At 35.1% G+C, this 14,581-nt stretch overlaps 1 protein-coding gene across 8 annotated transcripts in view; it reads right to left on the bottom strand.

Annotated features, from left to right (window-relative positions):
• Nucleotides 1–14,581, bottom strand: part of ITSN1 (intersectin 1) — a 126,436-nt gene that overhangs the window by 26,221 nt on the left and 85,634 nt on the right. For all 8 annotated transcript variants that reach the window (XR_010825302.1, XM_066978287.1, XM_066978265.1 and 5 more), the window contains 5 exons: nucleotides 14,084–14,166; nucleotides 11,676–11,842; nucleotides 6,229–6,274; nucleotides 2,826–2,947; nucleotides 10–127 (listed from right to left, as the gene is read on the bottom strand). Coding sequence is in view for 7 of the 8 variants with exons in the window: in XM_066978287.1 (XP_066834388.1) it covers nucleotides 10–127; nucleotides 2,826–2,947; nucleotides 6,229–6,274; nucleotides 11,676–11,842; nucleotides 14,084–14,166 (536 nt within the window). In the remaining variant the exon portion in view is untranslated. The remainder of the gene's footprint in view (nucleotides 1–9; nucleotides 128–2,825; nucleotides 2,948–6,228; nucleotides 6,275–11,675; nucleotides 11,843–14,083; nucleotides 14,167–14,581) is intronic.

The following is a 14,581-nucleotide window of genomic DNA, read 5'->3' as shown; positions in this document are numbered from 1 at the left end:
ATTGCTTACCTGAAGGTAATGCTGTTGATTTAGGTAGCTCAGTTGGTGTAGTTTTACTGGTACCAGGGCTCAAAAGTTTTACATAATTAGCAGGGAACCATCCTATCTGCCGCTTTTTCCCTCGTGCCTAGTAAAAAAAAAAATAAAAATCTTTTAAGAGGAATAAGCACATCAGTAGATCCTTAGTCAAGGCAGTTCAGCCAATATCTTAACTACTTGCAGCCACACTGACAATTTAGAGAAAGAAAAAATAATTTAATAAGGAAACAGTCAGCTATTTTCATGGCAATATTTATATGTTATGATACTTCCCATTACATGAAGTAAGCTTTTATAACATCTAGACAATTTTTACTACTAATTTGAGTAATTTTTCACCTGAACAGTTTTCCTAATTTGTGTGCTTTATAATTAAAACTACACTCCTGCTCCTTCTAAAAGATTTCTCGATTTTTTTTAAACCATAACTCTAGAATGTTAGGCTAGCAATGGCAATAATGCATATCAACACTAAAATGCTTTTTATGATGGAAAGTACTGCATTTAAATTGATACCTAGATTGTAGTAGTTTAAGTAGAGATTAAGATTCTCGATTACTTCTTTTCTTTTAAGAAACAGTTTCTACTTTGTAGTAGTCTCTCCTGACCGAACAACAGAAGCAGAAGTACAAACATTTTTCACATTAACCAAGAGTTAGAACTACAGTAAAACATTATGGTCTGAAAAAATGGGTCAAGTTCAGATTCAAATACAAAATCCCCAAGCCGGATTCCAATCAAACAAAAAGTAAGCTATGGCAAATACAGATATATACGGGTAGATACTATCCAAATGATCCTAATTAACAGATGTTAAGGTTCTGGAAAGTATACCAGATGTTCTCATGCTCTCTAATCAGATAACATCACTACAAAAATGTGGTGCACACACGTATTAGTGTGCGTGTGGTCTGTGTGTGCCGAGAGAGAAACAGACTACCACACACCTGACCTAAAACAGGGCTCTAAGGTTTGTAACACAGCTGCAATTAGTCACCGTCAGAAAGAGGATACTGGGACAGACAAATGCAGGCCTGATCCAGTGTGACAAAACTTGTGTTACCAAAGCATAATAGAAATTTGACAGAAACTACATCCTGTTATTTCATCAACTGCATTGTTCACTGCAAATAAAATCGGAAGAAAAATCCTTTATTTTTCTCAGGTAAGAAACGTTATTCTAAAACTTTGAATCAAATCTCTGCTTCTAAATCTACTAAAACTATGTTAATAATTACTTTAGCTACTTATCCTTTTTTGTAGTTAGAATAAACTTAGAATTTTGAGCATGTAGAATATCGCCTTTAAAAACAAAATAGATATTATAATGCAAAAAATCATCTAACACATGTAAGTATTATTTAGCTACTTCCTTCCCCCTTTTTTTCTTTACTGAAAATGAAAACATTTGATCTAAAGTGTTTCTAGATCATTCATTTTAAGGTATTCTGGAAGACTGCACCCAGCAATGTAATGCTTAACACATTTGCCTTACTTTATTTCACCTTTACTATGACCTCTCAGACAAGTATGATCAAAATTTACTTTAGGCTGAAACTTAAGAGTATATATACTTCTAAAAAAATCTGCCACTTCAAAATTAAATGCATAAAAAAATTAATATTAATGTCCTTCTCCAAATCTAGTCATCATATTAAAACTGCTTTGTTGTTGTTGCTTCTATCTTTAATCAGTTCCTCAATCTATTTCACCAATATTGCTCCGTTAGCCCTTGTGCTCACACAACAAAGGAGCAAAGACTAGTATTACAGCCTTGGAACAGGAGACTGAAAAGAATAGGGAGGGGATTTCTAATGAAAAAAAACACTTGGAAAACTAAACGTAAGATGGTAAGGTATCCAACATTATAGATAAGTACAGAATAAAAAATTAAACCTAAAAAAAACTTCATTCTGCTCATTAGCTGTTAACTGGTAATTGTGCCAGCTCTTGCCAAGTGAAGCTTATTTTGTGACTTTTTTGCACAATTTTAATTTGACACTCAAAGTTAGAAGTTAACAACAGCATAAAGGTTAGTGAGAATGAAAACCAAATCTCGGATGATGATTTATCCACGAAAGAGGTAGAAAAAATATCACCAGGAAAAGCAAAAAAGGTGGAAAAAATATCCAAATTTGAATTAGTTTGAACACCTACATTACAAACAAATCTATTACATTCATTCTTTCATATGTTGCTCCCTACTAAAAAGAAAAAAAAAAAAAAAACCCTCATTCGGTGGTATAGAGGACAGTTGAAAAAAAAAAGCTTTTTCACTGAAAGTAATTGAGAATCAAAGTTTCAGATTTGTTTGCATTATTTTATTATCTGTTATCTTCTAATACAATACTAACACTCTCTCCTTGCTGATGCTTGCAACAGACACCATTATTTTTGCTCTTCTACATTAAACTTAAGTCATTGCTGAGGTGGACCTATTATAATGGTAATCTATACTGTCACATTCATTAAGCAATTTGAAAAAGTGGTGGCCATCTCACAGCAAACATTGCTGTAAAATACTTTTCAATTGGTCTTACATTGGTCTTGCCTTACAGTGAGACAATACGTTTTCTTCCTGCCGTTCTCAACATTATTTCAATTTCAAGGAATTGGAATGTAAAGGCATTTTACTTGTAATAGCTTAGTTACAAAACATTTTCAAAATTATTTAGCTCCAATGCAATCACCATTTTGAACTTTAAAAAAATATTACAGGTTATTTTACATGGAATTTTATTAAAAAAAAAAAAAGAATCAAAAAACAAACAACAACAGTAACTAACTTGGAGCTCTCCTTCCCACCAGCCACCTGGATTCTTCTTTCTGATAAGAATCAACTGACCAGGAGCAAGAGTAAGCTGTTCTGGACCCGTTGCTGTGTAAGAGGCAATAACTTGGGCAATTTCTGTTAAAGCAGAAAAAAAAAAAGTTATGTTAAAGCAGGAAAAAAAAAAGTTAATCTGGAAAAATAAAAAGAACATATTCTATATGACATTAACTCCACTATTATCACTGGAACAGTATTTCCATTTTGTAATTCCTTCTATAAAACGATAATGTATTTATGTAGTTTCTTAAAAACAGCTGTAATTACAAAACAGATCAGATGTTTCTTCTTAAAAAGTTCACAGTACGACAGGAATAAAACAGAGGTGCAGCAGCTCTATGGGTACAATACAAAAAATATGTGAAATAGAGAATAACAATAATGGCCACCATTAAAATCATTTGGCTAGCACTTAAAATCAGTATCACAACACTGTTTTCCAATAAACACCAATTTCCAATAATTTTTTCTATCATCCATTTGGACTATGCTTGCCAAAACGAGGAAGGAGATGGATGTTGATAATAATATAATGAAGAAGTTGTAACAACAAAGGTGCAAACTAATGAAACCTGCAAAAAATTTCTCACTACCAGACTAGACAAAAAAAAAAAAGGAATGTTTTTGAAATGTAACAAACTGGATTTATTTTGAAATCTTTGTTTCATGGACATTAATATAAAACTGATGCCTTATTCAGTCACCTAGCAGCACAAATCTGACACAGAGTAATGGCAAGCTCACAATTCCCTCTCTTAAATTAACCAAAGTAGATAAAGCAATTTACTCCTTTTTACAGTAGTTGTGGAAAGATAGGTGATAATTTAATCACCACAAAGCCTGGCAGAGTAACCCATTTTTGAACAGATTTGAACTGACAGAAGCTTATAAACAGCTGTGGGCTTTTTTAATGTCCTACTGATAGCTTTTAAAGCCAAGTTTATCATGTCATCAAAACATGGTTAAGGTGATGGAGAATATGTTTAATACTCTGATTATCGGGAACTTTTGCTAAACACAATATGGTAGATTTTTTTTTTTTCTTTTGGTAAACTAAATCCAATAGTCTACTACATTTAAGTAGGAGTACAGAGAAGGGAGTGAGTATACAGAAGCGGTTCCCAGCTTTCACAAGGTCACCCATACTATGAAAGTTGAATAGTGCTGGGCACCATCCTACACAGCCGTCTCTGTCAACAAGCACCAAACCTCCACTGGCCATGGGAAACAGCAAAGGCACTCAGTAACAACATACCACCCACAGGCTGGTAAAAGAGGGGGGCATCTGCTGCTGATGGAAAGAAAGGGAGCAATTATTGAAAATGAAGTTTTTTAAGGAGAGGTAACCCAAAGGTATCTCCTTTGAAACAGAGAGAGGTTTTCTTGCAGGAGAGAAACGACAAAGTGTGTTGAGGACACAGGAAAACAATCAGATACTGTACTTGAAATCTAGAAGAAAAGTATGAGTAAGAAAATGAAAAATGAAGAGAAGTACTGAAGGTGCAAATGAACAACATACAGAGGATGAAGAATTAGAGTGGTGACAAGCAGTCTGTAGTTGCTGGAAACAAAGACACATACAGAACTACCCATAGCAAAACTTCCCTCATAGAACCACAGAATGGTTTGGGTTGGAAGGGACCTTAAAGACCACCTGGTTCCAACCCCCCTGCCATGGGCAGGGACACCACCTTCCAGACCAGGTTGCCCAAAGCCCCATCCAGCCTGGCCTTGAAGAGAGGCACACCAATGTGAGCACGCAGGAAAGGATGGAAAAAAGCAGGTGATGAAAATGCTAGTAGCTGAAAGTTACATTTTTACACGTGGATCTGGAAGTTAAAAAGTAGCATTTCAAGTGTGAAAGCACAAGACGGAAGAAAGAATTGCTAAGTAAAATACAGTAGGTGATAGTAGGAGAACAGAAAGGTTTACACATAGGAAAGCCAGCAGCAGCACAAGCTGTTCAGGATGTAGGCAAAGTGAACTATTTGGCAGGAAACACGGCTACTCTGCTAAAAAGTCTGCAAGCTTCCTGCAATTATAGATTTTTCACAGAATCACATCAACTCCTCCACCTCAGAGCCATTCAGAAAGCAAAATGAACACAAGCAAAGACACTAAATGTGGGAGTTTACAAAAATCATTTTTTTAATTATGAAAAGCCTATCTTACTACCATGACAATTATAATATTCAGCATATCGTACTATGCAACTCTATTGAGGGAGCAAAAATCTTATAACCTGCATCTCAGAACAAGAACTTTCTCATTTTTATCTACAAAATTATGATCTACAAGGCTCCAGGTATCAGACACCCCTTTCACCAATAGGCAACATAAAGAATTTTTACTGTGGACTGCGTGTTAAACAAGCTACAATCTGAATTACAAGTTTAGCATTCAGCTCTTGCATGTCACAGAGAAGCAGAAAGTTGGAGAAAACACTCAGCAAAAAGTTTTGTTTGTTTGTTTGTTTTTAAAAATGAAAGAAATAGTTTTAATTCCAGGAAGGACTTCTTAATTTTGATATATTTAAATACTGAATTAATAAGAAGAGATCAAATTCAGTTACAGTTCAAGTCAGGAGAACGTGTCTCTACCAAAACACATTCATTTAGAAAAAAGAAATAAATGTCTTCTCACAGATATAATTGTCCTCATATAGCTGCTTAAATTCCAAAAGATACCATTTTATTTTCCCTTGCCCTTCAGCATACACTATTACCAATATCCACACACTCATCCTGCTGCTTCTAGAATAAACTGGAATATTTCACCTCATTCATGAGCATTTCACTTCTGTTGGCTGAGCTGTTGAAGCTCATTTATAGCAAAAACATCCTTGAATCACCTTCCTGAGAAAGAGGCAGGATTGTTCTCAAACTGTTCCTAAACAAGGTATGTGCTCTTGAAAATGGGAGGCAGGCACAAGAGCTCAGAGTCAATGTATGCCATATTGTGTATTGTTCTAGGCAAAATGCTGGAAAACCACAGTGTGGAATGTGTACTTCCAATCAGAGACAGTGGTAAAATTGGGCTTTTTGTAGGCTTCCACTGTTCTGTTTGATGATCTATCATGAAGCTTACATTCGCTTTTGAGCAAGCAGATTTTTATTCTCTAGCTATATGTTATTTTGATAAAGTGATTGACAGATTACACATTTTTAATATAGACAACAGTTTTCATCAGTGCAAATTACTAAAGCATAACAACGTATTTCATAATCTACAAATGAACAAGAGCAACCAATTTATTATTTCTATGGAATTCTATATTGTTTCCACTGAAATTTCTCACTGATTAGAAATAAATACTACTCAATAACAGATACAAGGTGCTGTCACTATATATGACTCACCAGGTTTCTTCCCTAAGCTTCCCGTTTTTCCAGCTGCTCCAGAAGCCTTGAAATAGAAAGTAAGATGTAAGTTTAGCACTCATAATTATTTTGTCAGTATACGGAAATGATTTAATACATTTTTCTTTAACACACCAATAAAGGATGTGAATAAACATCTCTCAAAGGAAGTCTCTGTTCTTGCAGGAAGTCTTAATATTTGAGACGGCAATTAATATATAGAAATAAATTACAAGTAGTGCATGGAAGTGTGTAACTATATAAAGTAAAGACATCTTTGCTGAACTCTCTTGCCTTTCGTAGACTGCAAATACCAATGTAATTCCAAATTACAGAGCATTTTCATTGTAAATCTGGATATCTACAAAATGTGAATTCTGCCAAATTGCATTAAAACAGTAATAGTAGTTTTCAACTCTACAAACAGTTGGGATTGCAAATATGCTTAAAAGGCTAACCCACATCATTATTTCAATAATGTCCATAATTTCTAAAATTTCTTACACAGCAGATTAGCATAGTCAGCGCAAAAATCCTTCACTGCATCTCTAAGATGAGTTATCTGAACTTTATAGGTGGTATGTGTTACACGGATAAAAACTCCACCACATTTTTCATGCACAACTGAGAGCATAGGAAACTGAATAGCAAAGTGCTATTTGTTTTGACAAAGGTAGCTATTTCCTCTAAATCTAGATGGGGTGAGATGAAGGATGAACATCGCTATCATCCAGGCCAAGAGAAATGTAAGAAAAGCCTCTGTGAACACCCATGAGAAATCCAGCAAGCAGTGGAACTAGTTCAGTTATGTATAAGGAACCAGCTATACTGAAATATAAAATTTAGCATGAAAAGCTTTCATAATTTACAAACTCAAAGTTCTTTTGCTGAAAAAGAAATCTTCCCTTAAGGCCACCAGTTATTTGGAAGGAGTTATTTTATTTTTTTAAATGCACTTGCAGATCTAGTGCTATACATGCAATCAGAGTATTCAAAACCATGTGTAATCTGGACTCTACCCCTTGCACACACCCTTCTTCAATTATCTTGCCAAGCTTTTTAGTCAATACCCCGTATAGGACAGATTCCCTGATCCCCTAAATAATCGCCTCAGTTTCTTCCCAGAACATTGTTAGACTTATCTTCTACAATAAAAAGGTCAGATATGGATAACAGCAACATATCAAGCATAAACTGTACTTTGGTCAGAAATATTGAATATCTGTAAAATCCTTTTTCCTTCAAGGGAGGCTCACAACACTTCAGTCTCCCCACAACTTCCTCAGGATCCTCCCCACACATTTGGAGCCTACATGAATGACCTGAGGGGTTTCAGAATCCCAGTTCCTCTATGGAAAAGATCAGTTTCATCCTCAATATTCTCCTTAATTTGACATTTAAAAAAAAAATGTGGATTCTGACACAGAAACTAATAAAGACAGTAACTGAAAAACTAGTTAAATAACTGACAATATAGGGCCATTTTTAAAATGTGTATTGGTTTTGAATGCCTCTATAAAATAGTTTATTAGGAAAATACCTGTCTTGAAGATTATGTAGCTGCTTTATGACATCAACGTTTTGGTCATTTTCCAGCAAAGCCACTGAAGAAGCCTGACCATTCAGACTGAACTATAACACTTCACAATGCTGTATTAGTCAGCAGAATTGGCATGGCTTGCCTTATAACCTGTAACTGCTACTGGAAGATGAGAGTGGGGAAACAGGATGGGGAAGGTTTTATTTTGTTTTTTATTTAACATCTGGCACAAAAGCATCTTCCATACACACTTTCTTTGACATTTTGCAAGTTAAATTTTGGGAAAGATTGTGGAAAGTGGATACTTTATATTAAATAACACTTGGATACTGCAGTCTCAGTGCAACTTTCTTGTAATTGTAACTGATTATAATTACTTTCTAGAAGGCCAGCAAATCTTCCTTTCTTCCCTAGGTTCCCTTCTTTCTCTTCTGCCCTCTACCTTTCTTTATGACCACTGTGACCTATATCAACTAACAAAATGAAATAGGAAAGCATCATAGAGACATCAGATACAAAGACTAAGGTTAGGTCTGAGCACAAGAGGTTCCATGCAAAGTGACTGTAAGCACATCCACAGTCCCGAGTTGGGAAGATTAAAAGTTCTGGAACCAAGGGTGACAACTGACACTGACGTGACAGCATCAGGAATTGATACAACTTTGGTATGTGTTTTTGGCAAAGAACCACCACCCATTAAGAAAGAACAAGTGTTTGGACCTCCAAAAGGACACACTCCTTCCAAACATCACTCAACCAACATCCTCTTTGCCAGGTGAGGCAGGTATGGGCAGATAAAACAGGCTGTGACACTGTATCCTTGCAGTTTACTGGTGAACATATCAGGGATATTTTGAGAGAGGAATTTCAAAATCACATTGACCAGACTGAGTCTGATTTCTCTTTGAAGACTCTCTGAACCCTTGGTAAAAAGCAGAAGAAATACATAGAAAACTCCTTCAGTGCTTCAAAAATATCTAAATTAATAAATAGGGCACTTAAAGATGGACTCAACTGCTGGCTACCTGAAGAGCTGGAGAAATATTTTGTATCCTTTTGCTAAGAGAAACATCATAGAGAGGAAATACCTCATTCTATTTCCCTTTTGTACACCTGATATGCTAACTGCCTGTGAGGATATTTTGTGACAAAGGATAAAGACTCTTGAAACAGTAGAAAATAACTTGCTTTGCTAATTTAGTAAGACACAGCAGTAGAATTGCCAATTGTGTTGTACAATGAGACCCTTAAAATCCAGAGTAAATATGTTCAGACTGCTAAGAGTTTTCAGAACATTTATACAAAGTCTCACACATTGAGGGGTCTAAATTTTTGTTCTTCCAACTCTACCCTATAAGCCCTGTACCCTAACACAGAGGTAATTATTACCAGTCTCAAGGAAACGCAGGGTAAAATAAAAACCTGTTACAGATCTGTATACATCTACCTCAATTTACTGAAAACTCCGATAACAGACCATCAACCAGGATAGTTGTTTACTTGAAGAACATAAGGACTTTCACTTTGTTAATGTGTTGAAACTGTAAGGGACAGGAACTTCTTTAATTTAGTAGCTTGAGGCAAAAGGGTAGCGCTATTGAAAGATCAGCACTGCCTTTAATTTTTCTTCAGGCCTGAGTCAACAGTGCAGAACACATTAAATTAATTTACTTTTTTAGTAAGATTTTTCACGATCAGCCAGCAGCTGTCCAAGCACAGCAGCACATCTGAAAGTTAAGACAGCCACTATTGTGAAATCCTTTTTAAAAACTGGCGCTCTGAACAAGCTGAATAGCAAAACCCTGTATGTGTAATGGCAATTATCCACTTGGAACAACAACTATCTCCTGTGGGGCATGTGAATCACTTCATGAAAACAAGCGTCCTGAATACAAAGATCTCCATGAGCTCTGTGCTCTTTCCTCCTTTTCTCATCAAGATTTTATCTGAAGATGTGGTTTTCATCAGCAAAAAGGGCAGTTGGAGCGCTTTTTGATAAACTGCACTTAGTTGTTTGAGCCCCAGACAAGCTGAGGCCAGAGAAACATTAAACTGAGCTCTCTAATAAAGTTAGTTTTCAGTATTAAATGTCTATTTCTGAGTCCTCTACAAAGACTTGCCAATATGTCTGCCTGTCCCTCACCAGACAGGACAAGCATCTGGTATGTCCAATCCTTCAGGGCACACAAAAGGCAACTCACCATATCTGAATATAAATTCGCAGGTTTTGTGACTAAACTGTGTTCAGAATATCTCAAGGGAAAACAAAAACAGGCCCTTCAAATTAAACTTAACTTCAGTTACTTTTCTGCTAGTTAGTGCTAAATAACTAATTAGTAACTATTACTATCCACCTATGAAATAGGCCTCACTGGGCTTTAGGAAGCTGACAGTGCAGGTTCCCACTCATCAACTACAATATAAACTTCCAAGTAATATAAAGAGAATTAGGGCTTAGTTTCATGACCACATGAACTTCCACAGCTAGGGAATTAATTATCTGTACACCTGCTTCTACCACCATGGGGCAAGCCAACATCTTTTCGATGTATGTCAAGAACTACTGGCAGGGCTGAACTATAATCCACATCCTGCACTCCAAAAGCACGCCTGGACTACCTCTACCCTGCCTACTGAAGCAACATCACAACTTGCTACTGTAAAAAATTTACTCCAGTTGACAAAAAGACAAGCTAGTCTGCTATGATGGGCACCATAGTGCTACAATACTTGACTAACACAACTATTAAGTACTCCTATTCTAGTCTGGGACCTGATCCAACTTCATCTGCTGCTCCATAGTTTAGAGATTCAAGAAAAGAGTTACATGATGCAAAATATAGATAAGAAAACTTTCTAAAATGCTTCTGAAAGCAGTATCACACTACTATTTCTCCCAAGGACTGTAATACTAAACATCATTAATGATAATTTTTTGATCCTATCTCAGAGATGTTATTGACACTTCTCTATTATCTAGAAATTTACTACATAAAGGCTTTCTACTGCTACTTGTTTCACTGCAGGTTTCATTCTTCTGCTTTTCTGTAAAGAGAAGCAAGTTTAAGGAATGACTTTGCTCAGTCTCCACAATTGCAGATTACAGTCCTTCATTGCTACATAAACACAGAGGTCAAAACTTATGGAAAAAGCCTTACCACCTAGATTTCTAAAAATCCAGTAGAGAACTTAGGAGTCTTGTTTGCATTTAACAACTTTAAAAACCCTATTACTCTTAGAGACACAAACAAGAACTCCTTCTGTCAAGAGATTAGTACTCTATACAACTGACACTAAGCTGATTCCTACTGGTAGGTTTCAAATAGATAAGGAATATAATGAGAAAGCATCTTTCTTAAGAATATCTAAAAAGAAAGAAAAAATTTAATACAGACATGCTCTATCAGATTATTCCGGGATAAAATCAGATGAGACAGAACCTCTATACAATAAATAACTTTCACATAAATTTAGCAGTTAGTTAAGTTTTGTTGCTAAATTTGTTCCCCTGGACTGCAAGAACACTGTAATAAATACAGAGAAAAAAAAAAAAAAAGATAATAAACTGAAATATTTCCCTTACTATCTTTTTAAAGAAAATAGCAGTAAGATACAACTCAGTCATTAAAAACTTACCTGGAAAACCAAGTAATCACAGCTATTTTGACTTGTCTCTACAAAACTGCCAAGTTAACTGCTAACAAATGCAAGAGTCATTTTCATAAATGGTTTGCAATGTTACTTAAGAATTTATGTTGTGAAATGTAATTATTTTTGCTTTTTTCCAACTTCACATTCAGTAAATATTTTTCATTCCCTTATGTACCACTGACTTGCAACTATCACTGCAACACCAAATAAAATGTACCTCCCCCAACTCAATTTTATAACAATTCAATGACTCTACCTCAGAATCTTTGAGTCTCACATAATTAGATGGGAATACTCCTGATTTATCACCCAGTGTTCCTGTCCACCAGTCACCATCTTTCTTTGTCACAAGAATCATATCACCTTGCTGAAAGGTTAGGTCTCCTTGTTCAGAGCTCTCATAAGTATACATAGCAACATACTCTGCAAGAGGGAAATAAATACAGAACACGGGAAAACACTTGATAACTGCTCAATTATCATTTGCAAAACCTAATATAATATTGTCTATCCAAAGGCTAGATAGAAGATAAATTTATTAAATACTTTATTGATAATTCCTCAATATTTAATACATAAAATGAAATCTTACAGAGCAAAACTAAGTACAAGCTATCAGGAGGCAGCTTGAGGGAAGAAATCATTTTGATAAAGTAATTTGCAAGTACAATTTAAATTTACATACATTATTAGTTTATATCAGAAACTACTGTGAACACATTTCTCAATGGTTTCTGTTTTGTGATGATTACTAGCATTTTCAGTCTTGGGGACAGAAAAATCTCAGTAACCAAACATCTGTAGATACAGTCTTCATCTTACATATGCTGTTTGGCTCTCATGTACAATGAATTCTTTCATTACTTGAGGCTTTGCATGAAGGGCACACATCTCTTTGCATCTTATGCAACAGATGGCTGGGAAATGTCAAGACAAAGCCCGAATGTGTTCTGTTTTGTTAAAACACAGTCAACTACTTAGTATTCAAGTGCAAAAACACTAATGTAGACTGACGTTGAGAAACGCAATGCATAATTGAATCACAGAACTACATGAAAAAACTCTACACAAAGAACTACGAAGAATTTCAGACAATCCAGTAACATTTTTTATACAGCTTGATACATTCTTCTTTAACTGAGCATTATCACACTTGATGTGGGGCATAAAATAGATCGCTGACTATTATATAATCTGTTTCTAGGACCGACTCTGGAAGTAAGAGCAGTTCACAATACTTCAGGCAGACTTTCATGAACACTTGACAAAAACATGCAAGTATTCCATTACAGCTGGCAACTGTTCTATTTGCTTGAACACTAAATCTGACCTCAGCTTTATTACTGAAGTTCAGCAAGAATTCAAACCACAATTACCATCCTTAATGAAAGATAAGATATGGTTTGTCTAATGACTGCAGTTGAAGAACACGTACATCTGTTTGTACACATGTAGACACATACATTAAAATTCATAAAGTATGCTAAATACATATACATTCTGTTAAATCCTCTACACCTAATGAAATATGGATTTAGCATCTTCTATTCTATTGCTCTAGGTGACCCTGCTTGGCAGGGGATTGGACTAGATGGTCTCCAAAATTCCCTTCCAACCTCAACCATTGTGTGATTCTGTGTGATTATTTCTTAAAAATACAGCTTCTTGGACATGTTTTTATAAAAGTTGTCTTCCCTTTTAATACTAACATATAACCTGAGATATTCCATGTTTAAAAAAAAAAAATAGAATTTCTAAATTGCATTTCCTGAAATATATAGCAAGCCAGATTAGTTATATTTTGAAATAACTGATTATCTCATTTTCCATTTTGGATAGATCTTTAACATTCTCTTCTTTTAATTTCTCTAGTGCTCAATGCCAGTGGCAAATTAAGTACGTCAGTAACCAAAGAGATTCTTTCACTTGAAATTGCATGTAGAATTGTAGTTGAAAAGCTTCAGGTGTTCTGTAGAGATTATATAAAAATGTTCATTTGTAAACTATATTTAGATTAATTGATTTACTCTGTAATTTAAATTAACCTAGCTGGCACTGCACTGAAGTGGATTAAGAGTGCCCACAGTCTGTTAACACAGCTCATATGGAGGCATTAACCTCCAGTTGAAGAGCAGTAGCAACCAGGAATGCAAGTTTTTAAAAACCCTCCAGAAACCTGACAATTGTCTGTGCCCCATGCTCGATCCCTAAAAATGAGGGGTAGCCTTGGCCATAAGGATCACAACTTTCAATTAAAGAAATTACAGTTTTAGTGAAACACTGGAAATGAGTTTTGAGTGCAATTGAGGCACCTATTAATAATTCCTGACATCATGAAGCATATATAGGGATGTGTTTATTTGGACCTCTGCAAACAAACATCCTAAACACTTCCATTGGTTACCAAAATATTTATGTATGGAACAGTAGAAGAAACTTTACTAGTATGTGAAATTATTTTTTCTACATAAACATATACAAATTCTTACTATACTCATTTTAAATCATTCTAGAAGCAAACTGATTTGCACTTCAATTTTAACAGGCCTAATCTTAAAACAAGCTTGTTTTGTTGATTGTAGGCTTGTTTCTGGTAATATGTAGACTGCTTATATTTCATTACGTAGTAAATACTGTTAGTGCTATTCAGTTTGGAATGCTTACCTTCACCTGACATAGTTGCTTTTGCTGCTGGTGATGCTACTCTTTTCAGACTAGCAGGACTTTCTGAAGAACCAGAATCCATGCTTTAGAAGAGAATAACGGTTATTTAAGAAATTAAACCTCTTCAGAAGATGCTTACTGTATTTTAAAACTAGAATATGCATATACTAGAATATGCATATAATATAAGCAATTCCCTTAAATAGAGATAGTGAATTTACAAATTAAAGCTTTTACGTACAATGGCTAGTCATGGTTAAAATTAGGTAATTGCATTAAATACACAAATTGCTACATCTCCTCTTTTCCCCCGAGAGAAAAAAATCTAAAATCATTCTTATTTATTTAACTAATGTTAATGTTGCCTTCATGTTACACAGAACCAGATTCTGACTGTTTCATCCTCCAAGAGTAATGGTACGTGATTAAGCTTTGAGGTATATCTTTTTATTTTGGGGAAAGATAAGCTAAGACTTACATAGATGTAATTCATAACAT

The sequence above is a fragment of the Anser cygnoides genome, chromosome 1, assembly GCF_040182565.1.
Source record: "Anser cygnoides isolate HZ-2024a breed goose chromosome 1, Taihu_goose_T2T_genome, whole genome shotgun sequence".
Classification (NCBI taxonomy): domain Eukaryota; kingdom Metazoa; phylum Chordata; class Aves; order Anseriformes; family Anatidae; genus Anser; species Anser cygnoides.
Note: the sequence above shows the minus strand (reverse complement) of the source record. Positions and strands in the feature narration are given on the sequence as shown.